Raw genomic sequence first — 25,534 nt, forward strand, 5'->3', positions numbered from 1 at the left:
AAAACAAGCATTTAAGTGTATAAGGCGACAAGCAAGTCACTTAATCTCTCTGAGCTCCAGTTTTCCCGTCTGTAAAATGACAATAATATTACTGCACTACCTACTTTACAGGAAATCTGACCTCAGACACTTCATTAGTTGCTTTGTGACCCTGGAAAAGTCACTCAGCCCTGTTTACCTCAGTTTCCTCATCTGTAAAATGAGGTGGAGAAGGAAGTGGCAAACCACTCTAATATCTTTGCCAAGAAAACCCCAAATGGGATTACAGAGTTGGACACAACTAAAACAACTCAACTATAAAAATCGCACTCCCACCTAGTAGGTTGGTTAATTCAAAAAGTTCAGTCAATTATCAATTGAAAAGTATATAAAGAAAAAATAAATTTCAGCATGAGGCATATTTTCCACTTTATCTTTGCATAATTTCATTTTACTCTTATGATTTATTCTGATAGCAATCTTACTTTGCTTTTGGTTTTTTATTTTGGAACATTGTACATTTCCTTCTTTCCTTAATTCCCTCAGTTCTTCTGTATCACCATCCATGAGATGTATTAGAAGAGCATTAGGATGAGAGAAATTCTGATTTAGACTTTCCTTCTTTAAAAAAGTATATATAAAAACAAACAAACAAAAAAGGGCAGCTAGGTGGCGGCAGTGGATAGAGCATTGGCCCTGGATTCAGGAGGACTGAGTTCAAATAATGGCCTCAGACGCTTGATACTTACTAGCTGTGTGGCCCTGGGCAAGTCACTTAACCCTCATTGCCCCACAAAAAAAACAAAAATAATATAGTACATTCGTGGAGAACATGCCCCACTGCCCCCCACCTTTTTTTTTTTTAAAAGCCAACTCTATATTATTTCCCAGTGTTCACAGACTGCAAAAGTATTTCACCTGAATAGATTTGAATTCCATAGTATTCCTTAAGACCTTTAGTGGAGAGGCCTCCATATCCTCCTAGATTTCTTCCTTGGGCGCAGTTTTTATAAGGATGTCCTTCAGTTGTGAAGAGTTCTAATTAAGTTGGCTTATCATTTATAAGCTCTTTAAATTAATTCGTTCTGATATTAAGATCAGTACCATGAACTCATTTCCTCTATAAGGTCCCATGACGAATAAAGTCAGCTACTCTTCTGATATACAAAAAAGCAACTTAGGGAATAGTCTGAAAAGATTTTAGGTGGAAGTTTTTTAGCTGCTTCTAGTAGACTAACACCTCTTGCCTTGAAACTCATTTGCTAATAAAGACACAAAGATGGTTTGAAAACAGTGAATATATATGCATGAGGGGGTGGGGAATGCATGTGCAGGTTTCTGCTATTAGTGATATTGTAAAGATAACAGCTTTGTGGCCTTTCTCTGCTGTAAAATTAAACCTAATTTATTGTTGATTGCTTAGATGGGAGAGTTTTATTATTGTTGTTTTTGTTTTGAGACTACGTCTCCCCCATTTCATCAGGCTGAAACTATAACAGCCGCTCACAGGCCCAGTACCAGTGCTGGTACTACATGAGAGTGTAGACCCGCTCTGTTTCCAACCTGGAGTAGCTCTTCCCTTCCTAGATATCCTGGGGCCCCTGCCCGGTGGGGGGAAGGGGGTGCTCATTATATCTGTACTGGTCTTAGTGTGAGTCCTGGAGAGCAGCTCTTACAACTCTAGGTCACATGATCCACCCCAGCCTCAGCCTCTTCTGTAGCAGAGGTTGCAGGCTTATGCCATCATTAACAGCATCTTTTGATAATATATCATATCATATGGAGTTTTTGCTTTCTGTAAAGTTTTTTTCTCAGTAACTTCTTGCCTTATTCTCACCTTCCACCCCCCCTCTCTTTTTTTTTTCATTCCCCCTCTCTCAAAGTGGGATGGGGGGTGAGGAATTATCATAGAAATGTTAGATTTAGAAGCTATCTTAAAGTTCATCTAGTTCAACCCATTTCATGAGATGGCTAAGATCCAAAGAGGTAAAGCCATTTTTTTGGTCTAGGATCCCCCAGATAGTAAGTGGCAGAGCCAGGACTAGAAAATGTGTCTTCAGACTCCTGGTCCAGTGCTCATTATGATCTATATTTTTTTATTTAGCATTCTGTGATTTATAAAGCACTTTATATACTTTCTTTCACTGGATTCTCCCAACAGTCCTTTGAAGCTGGTAATGTATTCTCATTTTTATACTAGCTTTTTCTCCTTAATGTTGGCTGTTTGATACAAAGAAGAAATGTTTTAGTTAAATACACACACATACATACATACATACATGTATGCATATATGTAAAACTACCTTTTTGCATAGCCCCCAATATTCTCCCATTTGGTAAGCATTATAATACTGTTCCTGAATCATACAAGAAGTCTTAAACATTAAAGCACTAAATAAATGTAAATTGTTTATTCTGGAGAATAGTTTGACCCAAACCCAAAGAACTATAAAATTATGCATAATCTTTGACACAGGAATACACTACTAGGTCTGTACCCTGAAAAGAGAACAAAGAAAAAAGGAATAGCATTTATTTGTAACAAATTTATACCAATTTTTTTGTGATGGCAAAGAATTGGAAATTGAGGGATACCCATCATTTGGGGAATGGCTGAGCAAGTTGTGTATATAATTGTGATGGAATACTATTGTGTTATAAAAAATATCCAGCAGGATGGTTCAGAAAAACCAGGGAAGATTTAATACGAACTGATAAGTGAAGTGAGAGGATCAGAACATTGTACTCTGTAACCACAGTATTGTAAGGACAATCACTGTGAAAAACCTAGCTGCTCTGATCAAGACAGTGATCCAAGAAAATTCCAAAGGACGCTGTGATGAAAAATTTATGCACCTCCGAGAGAGAAAACTGATGAAATCTGAATGCAGATTGAAGCATTCTTTTTTAACTAAATTTTTCATGGTTTTTTGTCTGTGTTGCTCTGGCAACATGGCTAACATGGACCTAATGTTTTGCATGACTTACAAATGTATATTGATATCAATTAGTGCCTTCTCAAGGAAGGAGGAGGGGCAGGAGGGAAAATGTGACACTTGAAATTTTTTAAAAATTAATGTGGGAACAGCTAGGTGGCGCAGTGGATAGAGCATCGGCCCTGGAGTCAGGAGTACCTGAGTTCAAATCTGGCCTCAGACACTTAACACCTTACTAGCTGTGTGACCCTGGGCAAGATCACTTAACCCCAATTGCCTCACTAAAAAAAAAAATTGTTAGCATTTTTACATGTAAGTGCAAAATATTTAACAAGCAATAAAAATATATTTAAAAATAATGAGTTGTTAAAATATATTGAAAATTAGTTCAATTAAAAATATATTAAATAATATAAAATATATTTTAAAATAAATGAGTTATTGTTATAAACTGATGATAAAAGAATTCAGCTTCCCCACACTGTAAAACATTCACATTGCTAATGAATTAATATTCTCATCAGTGATGAGATAATGATACTCCAGGCAACTCTCTAAAACTATAGTTTGTATAACAGCTGCACATAAAATATTGTAAATTTTTGGTTGTTTTTCCCCACCAGGATCAAATGGCTATTGCTTGTGGATCTCGAGCACATCTGGAGAAAGAATCAATAGCTCAGGTAAGGCTTTCACTGGGTGACCTGGAATACTTTGTTTTCATATATACGTGTTGCAAGAAATTAAATGAGCCCTTCAAGTTTAAGGAAAAAAAGACCCACTTTTTTCCTTTTTAAAAGAAGAATTCTGTGCATTTCTTTAAGTGCAATATTCTGAAAAATATAAATGAGCTTAGATTTTCTAAAGTTCAAAGACTGGTGGAACAGGAAAAAAATAGGATACTAATATTTGTGCTATTGAACTTCTTAAAATGTAGAGTCCCAAAACAATGAAATGCAAAACTTCAAAAAGAAAACAATTTAAAATAATTCATGTGTAGACTTAACATGTGCCATGTTGACCTACTTTTTTTTTTCCTGGCCAGATACATTTTATTTTTATTTTTTTCAGCAACAAACATTTATTTTATTTTCCAGTTACATGTAAGGATAGTCTTCAACATTCATTTCCATAAGATTTACAGTTCCAAATTTTTCTCCCTCCCTTTCCTCCCCCCTCCACAAGATTGCAACCAGGTTATATATGTACAATCCACAAGTGTTCTTTTTATCAGTTCTTTCTATGGGGGTGAATAGTAAGCTTCCTCATTAGTTCCTTGGGATTGTCTTGGATCATTGCACTGCTGAGAGTAGTTAAGTCATTCACAATTGCTCCTTGAATAATACTGCTGTCACTATGCACAACGTCCTCCCAGCTCTTCTCACTTCACTAGACATTGATGTTCATTAGTCTTTCCAGGTTTTTCAGGGATCATCCCGTTTGTTATTTCCTGTAGCACCAAGACCATTCCACTACAATCAGATACCACAGCTTTTTGCATCATTCCTCAATTGATGGACATTCCCTTGATTTCCAATTCTAGCCTCCACCAAGAGTTGCTATAAATATTTTTTGTACAATTTTTTCCATTTTTCTCTTTTTTCAATGATTACTATTGTTAACTGGTTCCCTTCCATCCTATTCCCTTCCCCATGATATTTATTCTATTATCCATCTTCTTTCATCCTTTCACTCTTCAAAAGGGATGTGCTTCTATCTGTCCCCTCCCGCTCTGCCCTTGCCTTCTTTTGCCCCTCTCTCTTTATCCCCTTCTCCTCCTATTTTCCTGCTGGGTTAGAGAGATTACTCCACTCAATTGACTATGTACATTATTCCCTCCTTGAGCCAATTCTAATGAGATTGAGGTCTTTGAGCCAATTCTGATGAGTGTTAGGCTCATTTACTGCCCATATTAAACAGATTACTACACCCAGTTGGGTATGCATGGTGACCCACTTTTAAACTGTATTTTTTTTTTTAGTTTAACTCAGAGTCCAAGTGGTTATCTTTCTTAGTGTTTCCTTTGTGTTGGGAAAGCAATAAAACCTAAAATCTTATTATTCCTTTGCCATTTAGTATCTGATTTTTATTTTACAGTATAAGAAGTCTTAGGAAGACTCTTTAAACTACGAGATGAAACTAAACTCTGGAAATTAGGTAGTGTGTGGTAGAAGATCTGTGGGGTACCTGGAGTGAAAGGGGTTTAAAAATGTATTACAGAGGAAAAATATAGTAACGTATATTCTACTTGTTTTGAGGAATTTAACTTCACCACACCATTAGTAAAATTTATTCAGTAATAATAATTCTAGAGGTGAACAAAAATAAATATCCTCCTGTTTTTATTTGATTCAGCTACATATGAAAAATACTAATACCTTCTTAATACTCCCTGCCATAAGTTTACCTTTCAATCAATTTAAATTGTTTAAAAACTTATATGCTGGGGCAGCTAGGTGGCACAGTGGATAGAGCACTGGCCCTGGAGTCAGGAGGACCTGAGTTCAAATCCCACCTCAGACACTTGACACTTACTAGCTATGTGACCTTGGGCAAGTCACTTAATCCCAATTGCCTCACACACCCCCCACCCATCCAAAAACAAAACACAACAAAGTTATATACTTCTGGCTATTGATTTTTTTTTTCCTTTTATAGTGATATGGGTGCCATTCTCTTCATTATTCCTTTGGGAGAAGCTTTCCAAGAGGATTCTTCTTTTGAGACAAAAGAATGGTCCTTGATATTTATGATTAAGAAAAATTGGCAGAAAGATAGCATGGCTTAGTGGTTACAGAGTCAGCAGGCCTCAGGAATAGCTAGGTTCAAGTCCCACTTCTGACACATGCTGTCGGTTATCCTGGGAGAGACACTTATCCTCAGTGCTCTAGGCAACTCTCCAAGACCACAGGTTGTAGGACAGCTGTTTCGGTTGAGGGAGCTTCCTCAATAGGAGTTTATTACATGAATGAAACCATGGGTTGAGACCTGTTGGCAGCCTGGTTGTATAACTTTCTGGAAATGGTATCCTTAATGACAAAGACTTTGTTTCCTGACCTCCTTTAAAAAACAAAACAAAAAAAACCACAATGCTTAATACGTTGGACTCTGAATAAGTAGGTAGTGATGAGACAGAACACGAAGAGTTGAAATATGGAAATTTCCTTTTCCATTAAGTAGAACTGTAAACTTCTTGGAAGCAAACTATCTCTTACCTTCTTTTTTTTTTTTTTCCCCAGGGACAGTGAGGGTTAAGTGGCTTGCCCAGAGTCACACAGCTAGTAAGTGTCAAATGTCTGAGGCCTAATTTGAACTGAGGTCCTCATGAATCCAGGGCCAGTACTTTTTCCACTGCGCCATCTAGCTGCCCCCCCCAATCTATTCTTAATTAATTAATTATGTTTAGGATCCCTTCTCCTATGTTTTCTCTTGTTTTTAGTCCTCTTCAATTTGTCTCTCCTACTGTTAGTTAGAATGGTCATCGTGACTCTGATGTATCTGTATTCATGTACTACCTAATTATTTACTCTATATGACAACTTCTTCAAGGGAAGCTTAGAAGTTTAAATATTTTATGTGAAATATATTCAGCATTCTTATGGGGAAATGGTAGTTACAGGTCTCCGATTACATTAATAGTTTTCCCAGTTTGCTTTCTGTTAAGTCTTTAGTAGTTTCTCCTTAATCATTTTTATTTGCTACAGTACATTTCATTTATTTTTTCCATTTGTCTTTTTCTTAATAATGGTTGATTTATCCATCAATTTCAACATATAAAGGCCTAAGTTGATTTAGTACCCTTGATAAGTATTTATTGATATGTACCCTTGTGGTATGGAGCTTAAAGACTGTTCCAGTGAAGTACAGGTTCTAGCAGGGTCTGCCAGCAAGTCAGCAATAAACTGTCACCCCAAAGTCAGCATAGTTAAAAGTAGAGAGATGGGCTCAGTATCAGAATGTGTAAGCGGCTAAAATTAGCCTCGGGTACCCTAACGGGTGCCCCTCCCCCAGAGAGACTGCTCTCCCCAAAACTTCCCCAGGTACATAAGCCTTGTGAGCAAGCCCACACATGCTCAGCAGGGATGTGCCTGGGAGGCCTACAGGGTGCCAGCCAATTAGCTTGGGGGGGGGGGGTTGGCCCCTGGTTCCCAGTGAGAGAGGTCTTTTATATACCAGGGAAGTTAGACGGTGGGAAGGTGGGGAGAGCAGAGGAGTGAAGAGGGACACTATGGAAAAAAGGGGCGGCTGACAGTGAAAGAGAGGTAGTGAAGAGGAGTGGTGGTTGATAGAAGGACTGAGAAAGGAGATGCTACCGAGAAAGGGGGGATGCGACTGGAGATGTGGCTGGGGGGTGTAAGCGCAGGCGGCGTTGGCAGTGGCCAGTCACACCCACAGGCAAGAGATGTGGGAGATTTCACAGCAGGAGAAAGTTAAAACAGTCAGGTCTTATTTTACTTTGTATTTACCTCTTAAGTTTATTCTCATAAATAAACCCTGTTTTGTGTTTAGTTGAAAAAAGGCTTTTGCTTATCAGTCTGGGAGAAGCAGTTGGGGGATTTTTTAAATGGCCCTTACAGACTGGCTTAGGCAGCTAATAGCCAGCTATAGCTTTACCAGCTATAGTTTTACAGATAGCCAGCCAGCCAGCCAGCCAGGAGCTGACAGATTAGGGTCTATTTAATATTTTTTATAAATGTTAGCCACTGGATTTTTTTTTTTTGGCCATGGCTACTCTTGAAACATTCTTTTTTTTTTTTAAATTAAGTTTTTATTGATACTGTTTTCTTTTTCACAGCATCATAGTTTACTGTGCCTGTCCCTTCCAGAGAGCCATCTTGTATAATAAATAGTATTTTTTTTAAAACCCAAAGGAAAAAAACTGGAAAAATATCAGCCCCTTGAAAAGTCTGAAAATATGTATAATATGCAACACCTGTGGACCTCCCAACTCCACAAAGTGTTAGGTTGGGAGTGTTCTCATAACTTCTTCAAGCCATACTTGTTTTCTGGTCATTTTAACAACATTCAGTTTTGAGTTTTTGTTTGTTTAGTTGTTCTTTCCGTATACATATGCATATGTGTATATATATGTTTGTATACACAAATATGTTGTTTTCTTGGCTCTTCTTCATTCTATGTCAGTTCATGTAGATCTTTTCATATTTCTCTGTATCACATTCATTATTTCTTACAGTACAGTAATATTTCATCACATTCATGTACCGTAATTTGTTTAGTCATTCTCTAGTCAATGGGCATCTACTTTGTTTCCAGTTCTTTGATATCACAGAAAGGGCTGCTATAAATGTTTTAGTGTGTTTGGAAACTTTGTTCTTTTTTGGTGACTTCCTTAGGGTATAATAAGCCCAGTAACTGAATCTCTGGGTCCAAGAATATGTACATTTTAATTCCAAATTGTTTTCCAAGATGACTACCAATTCATAGCTCCACCAACAATGAATGCATCAATGTCCCTGTCTTCCCGCAACCCCTCTAACAGTGACTGTTGTCATTTTTGGTCATTTTTTCTGATTTTTCAGGTATATGGTATACCTCAGGGTTTTTATTTTTACTTCCCTGATTATTAATGATTTGGAGCATTCTTTCGATGTGGTTGTTAATGCTTTAACAGTTATTTGAGAACTTTGCTCGTATCCTTTGACTATTTAGCTCTTTTGTTTTTGTATATGTGTTTTTATTTGTTAATTGTTTAGATTCGCTGGATTACTAACCCTTACTAGAGAAATTTGATAGAAAGACTTTTTCACATTCAGCCCCTTCCCTTCTTATCCTAGGTGTGTAATTTTGTCTATGAAGAGCTTTTCAGTGTTATATAATCAGAGTTATCTGTTTGTATTGCCTCTATCCTTTTTTTGGTTAAGAATATGTCTCGTACCCAGAGCTATGAGAGGCATATATGATCCTTCTATTGTTTTTTAGTATGATCTTTAATATTAAGATCACATATACATTTAGAATGTAGTGTGATAGTAATGTAAGGTGATCATCTAATGCCTAATTTCTAACAAACTGATTTGCGTTTTTCCTAAGTAATTTATATTTTCTGCTCTGTCAAGTACCGAATTAGTGAATTCCATTGTGTTCTGATTCTCCCTTGTCTAGTCCGCTCCATTGATCTACCTCAGGTTTTGTTTGTTTGTTTGTTTGTTTGTTTGTTTTGTGTGGGGCAATTGGGGTTAAGTGACTTGCCCAGGGTCACACAGCTAGTAAGTGTTAAGCGTCTGAGACTGGATTGAACTCAGGTACTCCTGATCCAGGGCCAGTGCTCCATCCACTGCGCCATCTAGCTGACCTGATCTGCCTCAGGTTTTAAAACTCATATGAGATTTTTTTTATGTCTACTGCTTTATAATATACTTTGAAGTCTAGAAGTTCAGTTCTTCCTTTGTTCCTACATCTTTTCATCATTTCCCTTGGTGTTCTAGATCTTTTGTTTTTCCCAGATGGAATGTTATCATTTTATTAAGTTCTCTAAAGGATCCTTTGATACCTTATTGGTATAAGCCTTAATAATGTATACTTAACTTTGGTAATATTGTCATTTTACTATATTGGCACAGCCCAAGCTGAGCACTGACATTGTCCCCAACTATTTAAGTTGTTCGTGGATTTCTTTGACTACTTTGTAAATTGAGTCTATAAAAGTCTTTTGTGTACTTTGGTAGTAATGATCCTCAAATACTTAAGTCATTTTTGTAGTATGTGGATTGCTTCTTTTATTTCTATTATTTGTTTTCTATTATTTCTAGTTTCATGGTTCTTTCTATACTATTTCTATTATTGCTTTTTAGATTTTGTTATTAGGAAATGATAGTGAATTAAGAGTATTTATCAGTAAAAGAAATGTTCACCCTTTTCAAGTAATTCATAGGAACATAGATTTATCAAGGACCTGCTTTTTGCAAAGCACTGTGCTATGCACTGTGGAAGATACAAAGATAAGATATAAGCTAGTGTAGGGAGTCTTTCTGGCAAAGAGTATTGAGGATGCAAGAGTATTGAGGATGGCATGATAGAGTAGAGATGCCTTTGAGTTGAACCTTGAAGGAAAAAGGTGCCACTACACTATATAACAGATCCTAGACCAGCAACGTTTGTAAAATATTTTACCCTAGGTGGCAATTAAAATTATATGCGGTCACCCTATAATTTTTCCAAGTTTAGGGAACTTAGAGAGTGATTGGGGATGACCTCTATAGATTTGGTAAATTCTCTGCATTAAAAAATGATTCTGGGGGCAGCTAGGTGGCGCAGTGGGATAAAGCACCAGCCCTGGATTAGGAGTACCTGAGTTCCAATCTGGCCTCAGACACTGGACACTTACTAGCTGTGTGACCCTGGGCAAGTCACTTAACCCCCATTGCCCCATCAAAAAAAACAAAGATTCTTAAATCCATGAGAATTAATACAACATTTGAGAAAATATAGAAAGAGAAAAGGACGCAGGTCCAGCCTTCTCACCAACAACCATGCCAAAAAGATGGGAGATAGAATGATGATCCAACAGAGGAGACTAAAAAGAAATGATCAAAAGAGGCAGAACAGTGTCTTGAGAGGCAAGAAGAGAAAGCATAGATGTAGGAGGAAATGATCATCAATAATATCAACAAAAGGATAAGAAAATAAAAGTCCTTATGATTTATAAGTTAAGAGAGAACTTTAGAAAAAGCAGTTCCACTTGAGAGATGAGATCAAAAGCTAAATTTCAAAGGATGACAAAGTAGGTAGGTCCGGTAAAAGTGAAGGTAGCAAGTGTAGATAATTCTTTTTAGGAGTTTGGCAGTGAAGGGGGAGAGAAAGATTAAGAGAAAGTATCTTGAGATGATGGGGGCAAGGTCAAGTGAAATTTTTTTCTTATTCTTAGAAATGTGATCAAATAAATATGAACATGTCCTTGTACAGAAAAGAACAGAATGGTATATGACTGAATTTCCATGATGTATATAGTTTAAAATATATATTTAGTGGGGGCAGCTAGGTGGCACAGTGGAATAAAGCACAGTCCTGGATTCAGGAGGACCTGAGTTCAAATCGGCTCAGCCACTTAACACTTAATAGCTATGTAACCCTGGGCAAGTCACTTAACTCTCATTGCCCTGCAAAAAACAAAAACAATAAAATATATACTTAATACTCTTATCAACTTTTCCATAGGTTTCAATTGTCGTCTCATCGTATATGATTCTCAGATCTGGTGTAACCAAACCTAGACTCTTCTATGAGCTCCAGTTCCATATCATCTATTACCTATTGGTCATTTTAACCTGGATAGATCCCATAGGCATCTCAAACTCAACCTGTCCAAAACAAAAATTAAAACAAGTCAAAAGCAATAATTCTCTCTCCTCCTTCTTTACCTCCCTATTACTGTCAAGGGTGCTGGCTTCCTCCCAGTTACTCAGGTTTGAGCAGATAGAAGAGCAGAAAAAAGATGATTGTATCTGACACCATGAATTTCTATTATTCATTTACTTGTCTCTACTGTTAGAATGTAACCCTTTGAGGACAGGAACTGTTTTTGCTTTTCTTTGTAGCATCAGCTCTTTTTGTTTTGTTTTGTTTTGTTTTGTTTTTAGTGAGGCAATTGGAGTTAAGTGACTTGCTCAGGGTCACACAGCTAGTAAGTGTCAAGTGTCTGAGGACGGATTTGAACTCAGGTCCTCCTGACTCCAGGGCCGGTGCTCCATCCACTACTCAACCTAGCTGCCCCAGCATCAGTTCTTAACACACAGTGCTTGGCACATACATAGTAAGCACTTTGCAAGTGCTTATTGATTTTTTTATACTAAATTTAATACAGAAGTTTGAATACTGCCCTACTTGTCGATATCCTTTTCTGGATTTTGATCTTAACTTTTGATGTTTCATTTACCTTTTTCTCTTCTTCTTGGGGGGGAAGGGTGGTATCATTAATTACTACCCATATTCTTCTCTTTAATTCTCCTCTCTCTGCCTGGTCCTTCCACCCCCCAGAAATACCCACCATTATAGCAAATAAGAGTAGTTGTGTAAACCAAATCATGCAATGGCTATATCTGATAATATTTGTTTCTTTATAAACCTCTGTCAAAAGATGGGGACTAATGCTTCATGATCAGTCTTCTGGAGACCTGATTGGACATTTCATTGATCATAGTTGTCAACCTTTTGTGGTTGTTTTCCTTATATAGTGTTGCAGTCATTGTATAAATTGTTCTGGTTTCAGAGCTCTTCACTAAGGGACTATAAGCTCTGCATTGATTTGTATAAATCTTTCAAGTTCCTCAGAATTTATCCCTTTCGTTATTCTTACAACACAATAATGCACATTACCTTCATATACTGTAATTTGTTAAGCCTTGATTCTCCCAATCAATAGGCATTCACTTTGTTTCCATCCTTTGCTTTGGCAAAAAGAGCTGCTATAAATATTTTTAACATGTAGGTCTTATCTCTCTTTCTTTGATCTCTTGAGGTATATGCCTAGCATTAGTGGGGAATGCTGGATCAAAGGCTGTGTTAGTGAATTTTTGAGATATCTTTCTAACTTGCTTTCTAGAATGGTTGGATCGTTTACACCTCCACCAGCAGTGCTTTAAGTGCACTGTCAAGTAAGGATTATTAAGGGCAGGATGACTTGAAAATGTTTGTAAGCAGCAGAGAAAGAGGCAAATCAAATTATTTACCCTGTGGTATTTTTTTCTAGTCAGTCAAATATTTATTAAGCATCTACTATGTGCTAGGTACTGTGGAGATACAAAAAAAGTCAAAAGGTAGTCCTGCCCACAATTTAATGGAGAAGACAACCAGCAAACAAATATGTACAAATCAAGCTATATACTAGATAAATAGGAAGCAATTAAGACAAGGAAGGCACCAGAATTTAGAGGGGTTGGGAAAGGCTTCCTCTAGTAGGAAGGAATTTAGCTGGGATTTGAAGGAATCCAGGGAAGCCAGTAGGCAGAGATTGAGGGGGGGAGAAGCGTCCAGGCATGCGGGGCAGCCAGAGAAAATGCCTGGACCAAGAGAAGACGAAGTCTGCGTGGCCTGTTTTTTCTGCCTGATAGTCAATGAAGGTGGCCTAGTGGATACAGTGCTGGAATTAGAGTGAGGAAAGACCAGAGTTCGATTTCAGTTAGATATTTATTATTTGTATTAGCCTGAGCAAGTCATTAACTTCTCACAGGCTTAGTTTCCTCATCAGTAAAATGGAGATGATCCTAGCACCTAATTCACAAAGCTGTTAAGAAGATCAAAGGTATGACATATCATAGCACTTGAACATTTCAATGTCAGCGTTACATGTCAGTGTGATCTCTTGATAGAAAAGGTTTTGGCCACCCCTGGACTATTTGTACTGTTTATTTTCACATCTTACACAGTGAGGATTTGTTCGTTCGACACTTGCATTATTTTTAAAGATCATCAAGAAACTCCTTGGAACTAACTTAGACAAATATTAAAGGTTTCTTGGACCTGCTGAATAAAGAAATACAATCGGCACTTGGACCACAGTGGAAAGATTAGATGCTGTTTGGAGCATGGAAAGTGCTGGTTTGGGGCTCAGAGGACTTCATTCAAGTCCTGCCCCTGCCCCCTTTACTGTGTGACTTTGAGCCAGGTCACTCTCTCTGAGAGTTCATTCCCTTACCTTTAAAATGATGGGATTGAACCTAGTCCCCTCCATCTCAAATCTATCATCCATGTGACCTCTGTGCAGTAGCTCTAGTACAAATTTAATTTATCCCCATTTTATAAATAAGGAAACCAAAAACTTAGCGTAAATGGACTTGGTCATTTAACTGGGATTCAAACCCAGATATTTTAACTCTAGTCCACTGCTCTTTGCAGGAGGCTGGCTTTTAGCGTGTTCTTATTACATTCTAACCATGATAACTATCAGCTTTCTCTTAGACTGATAAAAGTTTGTGGAGGCCAAAGAGGAATCATAAATACATGTGATGATCTACTCCTTGCTTGTAGCAACTTAAAGCCCGTTTTTCATGGTAGACTGCCTGGAGCCTTGTGCTCTTAGGAAGTACTATAGTATTTCTTGTCCTATTCAACCATTAATAACTCAGGAACTTGTTATTTAGTGCCCCTGCTCAGTGGGTTAGCTGCCAGGCATTCTCGCTTGTTTTATTAAATTTTTAAAACTGTCCTTTTGATATGTTTTGTTGGTGAAGCTAATTGGAACTTTGTTTATATGTTAGGTGTACACAGTCAATTCAAAATTAAAAACATAGTTATGTGCGTTTGGATATTTTCCACCACTTTAGAGTCCCCATGACAAATAAATGGAATGCCATCTAATTGTGTCTGCACTTTGTTTTCAGCGTTCCTATTTCCGAACTCTTCTCGGCAGGATTCCACTTTCTGGTGTGGTTCCTCTGTGTGAAAAGAAATCAGAGACACACAATGTGGGTTCAAATTGTTAACTCGGGAAGCAGCCTTGCTGACTTTTTCAAATTTGCACATTGAGCGATGGTAAGTTCTCTGACTTGGCAATTATCTGATGTTAAATCTCCTAACTGAATGTACAGACTTTTTTTTAAAAACTGTGTATCTGTAACCTAGATTAAGTCATTGCATTTCTGCTATACTTATTAGGTCCTAGTTTGAAGCATGAAAAATTATTTGTCAAAGATATTACAATTCTAATATGCAGATTTATAAAAGCCTACATCTTATCTACTGAAAAGTAATCTTAATTATGAACAACATAAAAATAGAACTAAACACACTGCCCCTCCCCAACAGTACAGTCTTTTTCTTTTTTTTTTTAAAGAAACAATGAAGATAAAAGGTTATTATAATAACAATAGCATTTATAAAGCATTGTATAAATATTATCTCATTTTATCTTCAAAACAACCCTGCAAAGGAGATGCTATTATTATCTCCACTTTACAGATTAGGAACCAAGTACTTTCCTGGGGTCACACAACTAACAAGTACCTGAGGACTGATTTGAACTCAAGCTTTGTTGGATCCAAGTCTAGTGTTCAATCCACTGTGCCAACTAGGTACCTTAGCAAATATCTAACATAATTATACAGATAATGAATTGCATCAGTAGGCCAAAAACCAGGACCTTTGGAGTCAAGGAATATGTATTTAAATCCTTGCTTTGCCATTCATTTACCTGTGTGACTCTGGACACGTCATTTAAACACCTTGTGCCTTAGTTTCCTCATCTGATCTGGAAGGTCACTTCCCTTTAAAGCCTGTGACCCTATCATAAATTCATTTGGTTATCAGTCTGAGATTGTGCTGAATAAATTTTATATAGGACCTTTAAAGAATAACTATTTTCTTTATTTCTTTCCAAATAAATACTTTTATTGATGTCTGTTAGGTAAAGCATTTTTCATATTTAGAAATGTATACTTTAAGGAATATAACCATACTGAACTAAAATTTTCTCTTATTAAGCATGGATATATACCTCAAATACATTATTACTAATATCTGTTAGTTTATAAATATGGTATAGTTTATATTAGTGATTATATTATTGACTATTAAAGAGAATAGTTATTCCTGGTTCCATACTCTAGCTAGTAAAAATATTTTCTTTTGATTCAAAGAATCTTAGGTTTTTTGCTTTCCTTAACATCAGGTTATAAAATGATAATTATCTTTTTTAAAAAGTGTAGGTGACCTTTTGAGTTGTTAAGCATTTAGTCAGTACTTCTATTTATATAATATCACAGTCCTCTTTGCTCAATCAGTGAAACTGCCCAGATTCTAATTATTAGTAGTGCTCCACCAGTTTTCAGCATCTGTTTCCAGAGAACAGATGCCACACCAAAAAAATGAAGTTGCTTTGGAGAAATCTTTGTTCAGAATTAAAATGATCATTAGGATCCAGAGCTATTTTACTTCTTTGTATAAAAAGTGACTATTTTTTTCTTGAGCTTGCATATGTTGTTACTGTGTAGATAGCAAAGAATCAGTGGTGTGATAATCATTATGAAATATGAAACCAGTGAACATAAATTATAAGAAACCACACTTGAAAGGAAGCTCCTCCCCTGGACCCTGAAGTTATGTCATTCAACTGTTATATCCAGATGGGCCAAGGGACTTGTTCTTTGTAGCTTAAAAGCAAGGCTTTAGTAATAGGGAATAGTGTTTCATTGTTGAGGATCTGTTTTTTCCGTAAAATGTAAAAACTAGTTATGCTTGAATAACAAAATCTATGATGAAATTGGCTTTGGTTAGGTAGGGTTTTTTTTTCTTTTCAAATTCAACTTTGTAAACAGTAGGAAGGAAGAAAGAAAAAGAGAACCATTCACTAGAACAAGTTCATTTTCTTCCTTTATGCCCTACGTTGGTATGTATATGTGTGTTTGCTTTTTGTCCTATATTTTCATCAGTATGTTTGGGATAAGTAAAAATCAAAAGTTGTGTACTCACTGTCCTTTTCTTCAAAAGTCTGTCTGGTCCCATCTCATGGTAAATTCTTCAGCATTTCATTTAAAGCTAAATGGAGAATCACCAATGGGGCACACATTTTGGGTTAATAAACCCTTAATCAAAGCATTTTTTGCACTAGGGTTGTTTGTTTGTCCCTTTAAATATAAAACACTAAAAATGGATGTATTTTATTTCACTATGATTAAGTCCCCAGAGCCTCAAAATGCTTGTGTTCTTTCTTTCCTAGTATTAACTACTCTATTTCTTTTTTGAAATAATAATTTATTGCTCCCTTTTGTTTTTACATTATCTACATTTCCAGTATATTCCTACCCCATCTAGGGAGCTATTCATTATAACATTTTGAAGACTGTGGGAGGGATAGCTTGTATCTATCTAAAGTCTTAAGAGTACTTACTCAAAGCAGCATGAATTGTCTAATTGGGAAACGGGGTAGGATGAAGCTGTAGACCTACAGAAAAGTCTAGGAAACTGTAGAAAAGTTCTCTCTCATGCCAGTAGCACCTGGGATACTGCCAGGACATGTTGTTATTTTTTAAGCCCCACAAGTTAACTGGGTAACATCCTTAAAAGATGTCATCTGTCCTTGCTTGTCCTTATGTAATTAAGGAAGTTTTTATCCCTTCTAACAAGACAAGTCTGGGTAGTTTTAATACCCTAGCAAAGATTAACAGGATGTAGATGGGTCCAGAAAACAATTAAAAATTGCCTTAATTGTCAAAGAGGGGCAGTGATTAGCCTAATATGAATGCCAGTCCACCTTTCTTAGGATTGGCTGTTATATATTCCGTGCCTCAAACCAACCTATCATTTTTTCTCCATGCTACCAACACACTTTCTTTTTTATGTGTCAAGTAAAAAGGATCTCTCCTCTTTTGGGTCTCTGACTTTACTGAGGTTGCCAGTCTGACCCATTTTGTTAATGGATATAGATGTCATTGTTAATAAACTGATTTTGCCTGGAACCTTTTACTTCAGTTTTATTAATTTTATTTGCTGCACCCCTTCCAAAAACCACCGGAGGTTTATTTGTAGTTATTCTCTTTATATTTATTCTACTTAAACTTTTTTATGTATGTGCTGTTTTCCCTTGATACCCTTTGTGAGTAGGGAGTTGTTCTATTTTTGTTTTTTGTATCCCCATTGACTAGCATAGCAAGAAGGTACATAGTAGGCTCTTAATAAATGCTTGTTGATTGATCGAGACACTCTATACTTCTTAATGCTTCAGATTGCAATAAGTGAAATATGGTAATGGAATTAATTACAAATTCTTTAGAACATACTGCCAAATGCCTTCTACTTACATTAGTTTTATGTTGCCACATTTGTGAGCGGCACTGACCAATGGAGTACTTGAAGTATATTCCTTCTGACAGGTTTCTTTAATCTCAGTAAGTATATATTTCCTCCTAAGACAATGCTGGGAACTGCTATGCCAGTAGCACATTCAAACATGGGAGCTATCTCACCTTTAAAAAGCAGATTGCAGACATTAACCATTGTCTTCATTATAACTATCTAACTACACCCTTACTCAGTAATAACTATATGATTACTGTTCCCCTCCCCCAAATACTTAGTATTTTCTGTAAACACTTACCATATGGTTGCTTTAATTATCAACAAATGTAAACATTCCATAATAACCAGACAAAAAGTATTATGTATTAATGAAAACATCTGTTATATAATTTGTTTCTTCTTAAATATGTGTTTAACAACAGCAGTAATTATTTGTATCCCCTTATGAACTTTTTGTTTTATCTATGTTCTTTTCTTTCTTTTTTATGTTTTTACATATTTCTTTAAACTTTCAACTTATTCTATTACTATCCTTCCCACCTAGAAATCCTCCCTTGTTTTTGATAACTATCACCAAGCAAAACAACACCTTGGCCATTTCTAAAATAACTCATTTCACACCTGTAGTCATTCACCCCTTCCAAGAGTTAGGAGGTATGTTTCAATTAATGTTTCTAAAGTCTTTTACAGTTTGTTTTCCTCTATATTGTTGTGGCCTAGTTCTACTTTGCATAGGTCTTGCAAGTCTTCCCAAGTTTGTATGAATTCTTCAATATTTGCCATTTCTTATGGCATAGTAATACTCTATTACATTCATATAACATAGTTTGTTCCTCTAGTTCCCTTTGATAACTACCTACTTTGTTCAAGTTCTTTACTACCACATAAAGTACTGCTATAAAGTATTTTGTATTGGTGTGAGCCCTTTCTCTCTATTGACCTCTTTGGGTTATTTTCCCAGTAGTGGGCCAAAAGGCATACAAATGGGGTATAATACTAAATTGTTTTCCAGAACTGTTATACCAATTTATAAGTTCTTCAGCAGTTTATTAGTATGCCCGTTCACCTTAATCCTTCCAACATTTGCAGGTTTTGTCTTTTGTCATCTGCTTTGTGAAGTAAAACCTTAGTGTTTTTCTAATTTGCATTTATCTTATTATTTGTGATTCTGAATTTTTTTCATAAGGTTTTTTTTACATGATTACATTTCTTCTTTTGAAAAACTATGTGTTCATATCTTTTTACCTTTTATCTCTTGACTCTTATCCTTAGATATTGTATAAATTTCCTCTTCTGTTGGAATCAGACCTTTATCAAAAATATTTTTCTATAAAAACTCTTCCCAATTAACTGATTTTATTATAATTTTAGTTACATTGATTTTGTTTATGCAAAATCTTTTTTATTTTATTTACTGAAAAGTGTTCATTTTATCTTCTGTGGTCTTTTATTCCTAATAACTTGGGAATTCTTCCCCTAACCCATAGTTGTGAAAGGTGCCTTTTTCCATTCTCCTTCATTTAAAAAAAATGTGCTTTTTAATATTTAATCGTGTGTCCATTTGGAGCTTCTTATGATAATTGGTGTAAGAAATTGTTCCAAGTCTAATTTCTGCCATATTACTTTTCCAGTTTTTTCAGCAAGTAGTTTTGTAAAAGGAATAAGGCCATTCTTATTCCATTAATTCCATATACCTTATAATAAGATGTATTTGTTACTTATATGTAGAAATGTGATTCCCCCCCCCCCCCTTTCTTTGGGTCCTCCAAAATCCCACACTAGGCACAGCCAGAGTATATTAGAGGAAGGCCTTAAACTGAGGCATCCCTGACCTGCAAGGCCTCTCTCTGCTATGGCATGCTGTCTTTAATAACAAAAACATAAAATGTATAGCATGGTTGGGTTTTTTCATAAGGTGATTCCAGCCAATGAGCCCTTCTCTAACCTTTTACATTTGTATAATTCTTGAATTGAATCACTTTTTGTATCTGATAAGGTATAGATTTGGACTAACTAGGTACTTGCACAATGCAGTCCTTAGAAAGTTATTTAATATTCAAAATCTTGCTCAAGTAATTCAGCTATCAGAAACCTATCTCAGCTCGACAATTGACACTTCTCCTGTAGTATGCTCTTATGAAATAGAAAACAAAGAAATATGGAGAGAGTTGAGTGTTTTCACACTCAACATAAGGCTTAATGTTGAGTTTCCTTCCTTCAGGACTGTCAATCCTCTTTAGCAGAAGTTTTTATATTTCTTCTTTGGAAAACACAAAGCACCCTCTTTTAGATGATTCTACCTTCTTAACTAGATATTTAAGTAGGATAAGAAAGGTATTAAATGAGCTTAAAATAACTTTTATCCCGAATTATCCAACTACCTTATTTGGGGGTTAGTTACATAATTAGAACTTGAGCAGGCTAGGGAGGGGCAAGACCCTTAAAGGGGAGAGAAGGAACCTTCCTCCAAATCCTGTGTGGATTGAGACTAAAACCAATCTATCTGGGCCAGTGATAAAACATCACTTATTTTTTTCTCTTGTAGCGAGCTTAATTTTTTAAAAAATCTATACAAGAATTAAGGAACAGTAGAGATGCTTTTTCATTTATTTTTACCATGGGCTGTGCATTCATGAACAGAGAAATTCAGTGGCAAGATGCAAGGAAATACTGTGAGAGTCAGTGCTAATTAATGGCTCAGTTTCAGCATAGATGTAGACTGTTTCTTTCTCAGTGATCAGAAAAACTACAAGACAGAGTTTCACCATGGTTGGGAATAAAATGGCAAACTAGGAAGTAGAACTAAAATTGTTTACCAAAACCTTATTGATGGGTTAATATTTCTTAATAATATTGCATTTAAGATTACCTGCCTGTTACCATTATACCCAAAGACCTACTCATATTTGTGTGCTGGATATCCTTGCATATGCCATACTACGGATGCATAATAGCAGGAAGGGGAAGGGAATTTGCCTTTATTAAGTGCCTGCTCTGTACTGTCCACTGTGCTAAGTGCTTTACAAATAGTCTATCATTTGGTCTAAACAAACACTGCAGAGTGGGTGCTATTATCATCCCCATTTTACAGTTGAGGGAGCTGGGGTAGGGTTAAGTGAACTTGCCCAGGTTCACACAGCTGGGAGAAGCCTGAGGCTGACTTTGAACTCGGGTCTTCCTAAATCCAGGCCAGCACTCTTTCCATTACACTAGGTCACAACAGGGGAGAGCATTCCATCAGAGAGGGAACCCAGGATCATGACCTTTTGGTGAAAAACCTTGATTCCCTGAATAGTAGCAACAGAAATTGCCTAAGTATCTACAGGCTGTGAGCCTTCGATCTGGGGACTTCTTTGAGACTGATGTCAACTCAGTGTTAGGTTGTTGATTAAACATGAAACAGGCTCTCAGCTCTACCTGAACATCTTAAAGTTAGGATTGACAACCACCTGTCTTAGATGCTTTCGGTTAAAACATTCTTTAAAATAACAGGTCTCGGTTTAGCACCCTCTTCATTAAATTCTACAAATTCTCAGATTTCTAACTAGGAATCTCCCTCCATATCTCCTTTAACTGGGTCACAGTCAGATCCTTAAGTAATTTTATTTCCTTCATAGTTTAGCTTTTTATTAATTTCATCATTTACGGGTCTGACCTTCAGAGCAACCACATAAATTGCACAACTGCTGAACTGCTGAATTTTAATTATGCCACGTAAGAGATCTAATAACAATTCAACTTGCTTTTTAAAGAAATATATACATCTATTTCAGGGCATTTGATGTAGAACTTCTTTATATCGCACAGTTTTTTAAAATTCCAATAGCGGAAGTTGCTGTCAACTGGACTGAAATTGAAGGTAAGTGTGAATTGTTCATATGACAACTAATCTAAAATCAGCCCAAGTCAAAACAATTTTAAGATCCTTCCTTTACCTGTTGTTATCATGGCTTGGTCAACTCTCTTTGTCAACAGACCAACAACAGTCTTTTCTGCCACAGTTTTTCTAGCTTCTACTTCTCTCCCTTATGCAGTGGGAGAGGTGCCCTTTCTTATCCACAAGACTTCCAAGAGATTTACTAAGCATAGCTCACTTAATAGGTACCAGAAAAGGTACCATACTTGTCAAAAGTTAGCAAAATGGCTTAGAATTTTTGAGGATAGATAATGCTTTTTGTTAGCATAGTGTTTGTTTGACTTTTTTCGGGAGATAGTTAATGGACATTTTTTATGTACCTAATGTTTATAGGAGATTGAAAAGTGAATAAATCTGCAGTCCTGCTCCATGGATATACTTTTAAAATCTATTCAAAACCACTTCTTATCTCATACATATATATATCATATATCTGGGGGGGGAAATCAAGTATTTTGTGTGTCTCCCCTGTGATTTCGTTAAGATAGGGAGCACCTGGGTGAGGAAACCGCCTCTTTCAATGCAGATCTGAAACTATTCTAAATTTATAGGATTAGAAAGTTGTCTGGGGTGGGGCAGCTAGGTGGCGCAGTGGATAGAGCACTGTTCCTGGATTCAGGAGGACATGAGTTCAAATGCGACCTCAGTCACGTGACATACTTACTAGCTGTGTGACCTTGGGCAAGTCACTTGACTCCAATTGCCTCACCAAAAAAAAAGTTGTCTGGGCCAGTGAGAAGTTAAGTGTTTTTTCTCCATGGCCTTTTACCCAGGATGTATCAGAAGAAGGATTTTAACCCAAGTAGTTCTGACTCTGAGGGCAGCTCTCTATCCCTACTATACCAAACTGTTTCTCAATCTATAAATATCTTGGGCTATAGTGATTTTGTTATAATTGTATGCTATTTACCAGATAGAGTGCCAGGCTGTACTTCTATTAGCTTAATGGTAAACTACATACAAGTAGGTAATTATAAGTGTGTCTTTGCCTTGGCACCAGTTCTGACGTTAACTTGCTTTATAAGCTGTATCTCCTTTAAAGCTTATAAAACAGCAAACAAAACCACATGAATGAATGTTACCTTTCTCCTCATTCCATTCCTATCCTTTCCAAAAGGATATCTTACCAGGCCATTGGGTTATTTCCCCATCTGGAGGGTCTACTCAGTCTAAGAATTAAACCCATCTTCCCAAAGTTCTCCAAATTGTAGATGTTCTAGAATCAGCCTATGCCTCCCCAGGCTATTCGAGAACAGATAACTTAGCTTACTTAGGGTCTGAACTAATCCCTGTGTTTTAGAGAGTGGAAGGAGAAAATAGAGGGGTGTTTTCATTGTCCATGCCTTCATTTTCAGTTCAATTCAATGAGTGTTTATTAAGTGCCGCCTACTGGCCAGACACGTGCTAGGCACCAGGGATACAGAGACAGTTCTTGCCCCAAGGAACTCGCATTTCACTGTGGAAAAATAACATCCACAAATAAGCCAATTCAAATATATTTGAAAATGAATATAAAGTGTAACCCATGGCCATGTAAACCCATGTAACCCATTCTGAGCTTACATGGACATGTCATCTCAAGAAGGCTGACCTTTTTCTCTCTTTGGCCTATGCTGCCTCCGCACAGCAGTCATGCTGGGAATTTCCAAATATAGCTCATGTCTAGCTTTCCACATGTGTGGGTAAAGAGAGTCCCCAACTTCCATAAAAGCACCCATGGTAATAGAACAAGTGTATAATAGCCTTTATTTTACCCTATAGAAATGCAGAGATGCAGCAGACTCACAGAAGTTTGTAAACAGAGAGAGCACTCAAAATAGTTTCCCCCTGCAAAGGAACCAAACTCGGAGCTGTCAGCGGGGCAATGTTCCAGTGTTCCAATGAATTCCTAGTGCTCTAACATGGTTCTCCAATATCTTTTCAGACACATTGGAGCCTCTTTTGGACTCCCCTGTTGAGCAAACATTTTGTGGCTCCTAGAGTCAAACCCCTTCCACTTCTACCTGTACTGTCCAAATCTTACATGGTAGTGGAAGAGAACTAAGTGCAAGTCTTGTACTCCCTCATTCTGTTACCTTAACTCTTTGTTGCCCAGCAGCAACAGGAGTGGCTAGCACATTAGCAGTTCTCTCTGAACTTGGAGTTGCTCTCTAGATCCTCTGCATGGCTGGCAGTATCTAAGAAAATCACCTTTCTCTGCTACAGGTCTAGATCATGGGTCACATTGCCCATATATTCCCTTCTCAGCCATGTGCCTGCAAGAACTGTGGCTGCTCTCTCCTTTCCCGGGAAACGACACAATCAGGGATTCTTATCACTGATCGAGTAAAAAAGCTGGGGTAAAAAAACACCTGCCACTTCCACACATTCCTACCCATAGACCAAAAAGTAAGGTTTCTGGGAGTGGCAGGAGAACCCCATCAATAAATGGTCTTTATCCACTTGCATTCCTTATGCAGGTTAATTAGTTGCATTACACTTTATTTTAGGTGCCTTGGTTTCTCGTTTATAAAATAGAGATAACAGTCCTTTAATTAGTTACATGGAATGAGATTAATATGTTCAGAGCTTTTTGTGCTCCTTGAGAAGATATGCTTTAAAACAAAAAGTATGCTAATAGTCAAATGACTTGATGCAAACAGTTTTTGTACATCTATAAAATATGGGACTAGTATGGTTTGTAATGGACAAACTAGTGCGTAGCTTCAGACAATTAGATTATTTTTATATAATATGACAGTCTGTAGTCTGGCCTGATAGTTGAATATAAGGGAAGACTTGGAGATGGGAGAGATCTGCATTCATAGTCTAGTACCTGCACTTTTGGCCATGAACCCTCCCCAGAGCTGAACTTTCCTTATCTACAAAGCAGAGGCAGTAGTCCTATACCTCATAGCAATGTTGTAAGGAAAATACTTAAAACACCATAAATGTGTTAGGGTTTTTTTTAACTAAGGTTGGATTAGGTATGTCAGAATCTTTTTTGTGAGCTCTTACAGGGCGTTTTGGCTATTTATATGTAATTAGTGCTTCTGCAGTAACCAAGTGGGGTTGTCTTAGGAAACATAGGATTTAGAAGGAAGCTTGGAGATCACCTAATGCAATTTTCCCAAAGAACTGACTGCTCACGTCTCACAGAAATGAGAAATAAGTGAGAGACAGGATTCAGACTCAGCTTATCAAGCTCTCTGTTCTACGTGACACCATCACTTTATTTCAGATAGCATTATTAAACCTTGTCTGTGTGCTTCCCTGTCTCTTCCATAGTCATTTTTAAAGTTCTTCATTAAACTTGCTACTTCCATTTTGTTTCTAGGGTTTGCATTCCAGAGTTATTTATGGCTTAATGTGAAATACATTTAAAGTTTGGTCACAATTTAAATAGGCTAGAAAGATTATTGTCAAAGGTAGTATTGGTTGACTTTTAATATAGTTTTTAAATTGATTTACCATTAGTGCTTATTCAAGCCAATTTATTTTAAATTCTCCTTTAATTACAGGTTCTAAGCTGGTCCCATTTTGGAGCTGGCTACAGATGGGCAAAGATCTACTTTTTATACGACTTCAGTATTTGACTGGTATCTGGAAACTCGTAAACACTCGGAAAAAAAATTAGGTTATTTACCTTCATTGAGGGTATTATTATTAATATGTACCATTGGCCATTTCATTTGAAATTAAATATTAAACTGAGGTAACACTATGGAGCTTGTCTTTTTTTTTTTTTTTTTGCTCCAGGGGTTATTTATTGCTGTTTTGGGGATAATTGTGGCAGGAACTCTGTGCGTTTAATGTCTTTCCTCTGCCATCTTGACTCTGCCTGTCTATTTTTTTTTTTTTTTAAGAAAAATATTGTTCAATTCTTTTAGGAGGTAATTAGAACAAAAGTCTTTTTTAAAGTAGGTATGGGGTCAGGCTAGGTGGCTCAGTGGATAAATCACCAGCCTGGATTCAG

The 25,534-nt window shown here is 36.7% G+C and overlaps 1 protein-coding gene across 1 annotated transcript in view; it reads left to right on the forward strand.

The window, feature by feature from the left end:
- ALG5 (ALG5 dolichyl-phosphate beta-glucosyltransferase) overlaps nt 1–25,284 on the forward strand; it is a 47,303-nt gene extending 22,019 nt beyond the window's left edge. Inside the window, 6 exon segments of the mRNA XM_043993731.1 lie at nt 3,539–3,598; nt 14,252–14,274; nt 14,276–14,312; nt 14,314–14,402; nt 21,437–21,522; nt 25,080–25,284. Of these exon segments, the coding sequence (XP_043849666.1) occupies nt 3,539–3,598; nt 14,252–14,274; nt 14,276–14,312; nt 14,314–14,402; nt 21,437–21,522; nt 25,080–25,195 (411 nt within the window). The 3' untranslated portion in view covers nt 25,196–25,284.
- The last annotated feature ends 250 nt before the right edge of the window (nt 25,285–25,534 follow it).

Source organism: Dromiciops gliroides, chromosome 3 (genome assembly GCF_019393635.1).
Source record: "Dromiciops gliroides isolate mDroGli1 chromosome 3, mDroGli1.pri, whole genome shotgun sequence".
In the NCBI taxonomy this organism is placed as follows: domain Eukaryota; kingdom Metazoa; phylum Chordata; class Mammalia; order Microbiotheria; family Microbiotheriidae; genus Dromiciops; species Dromiciops gliroides.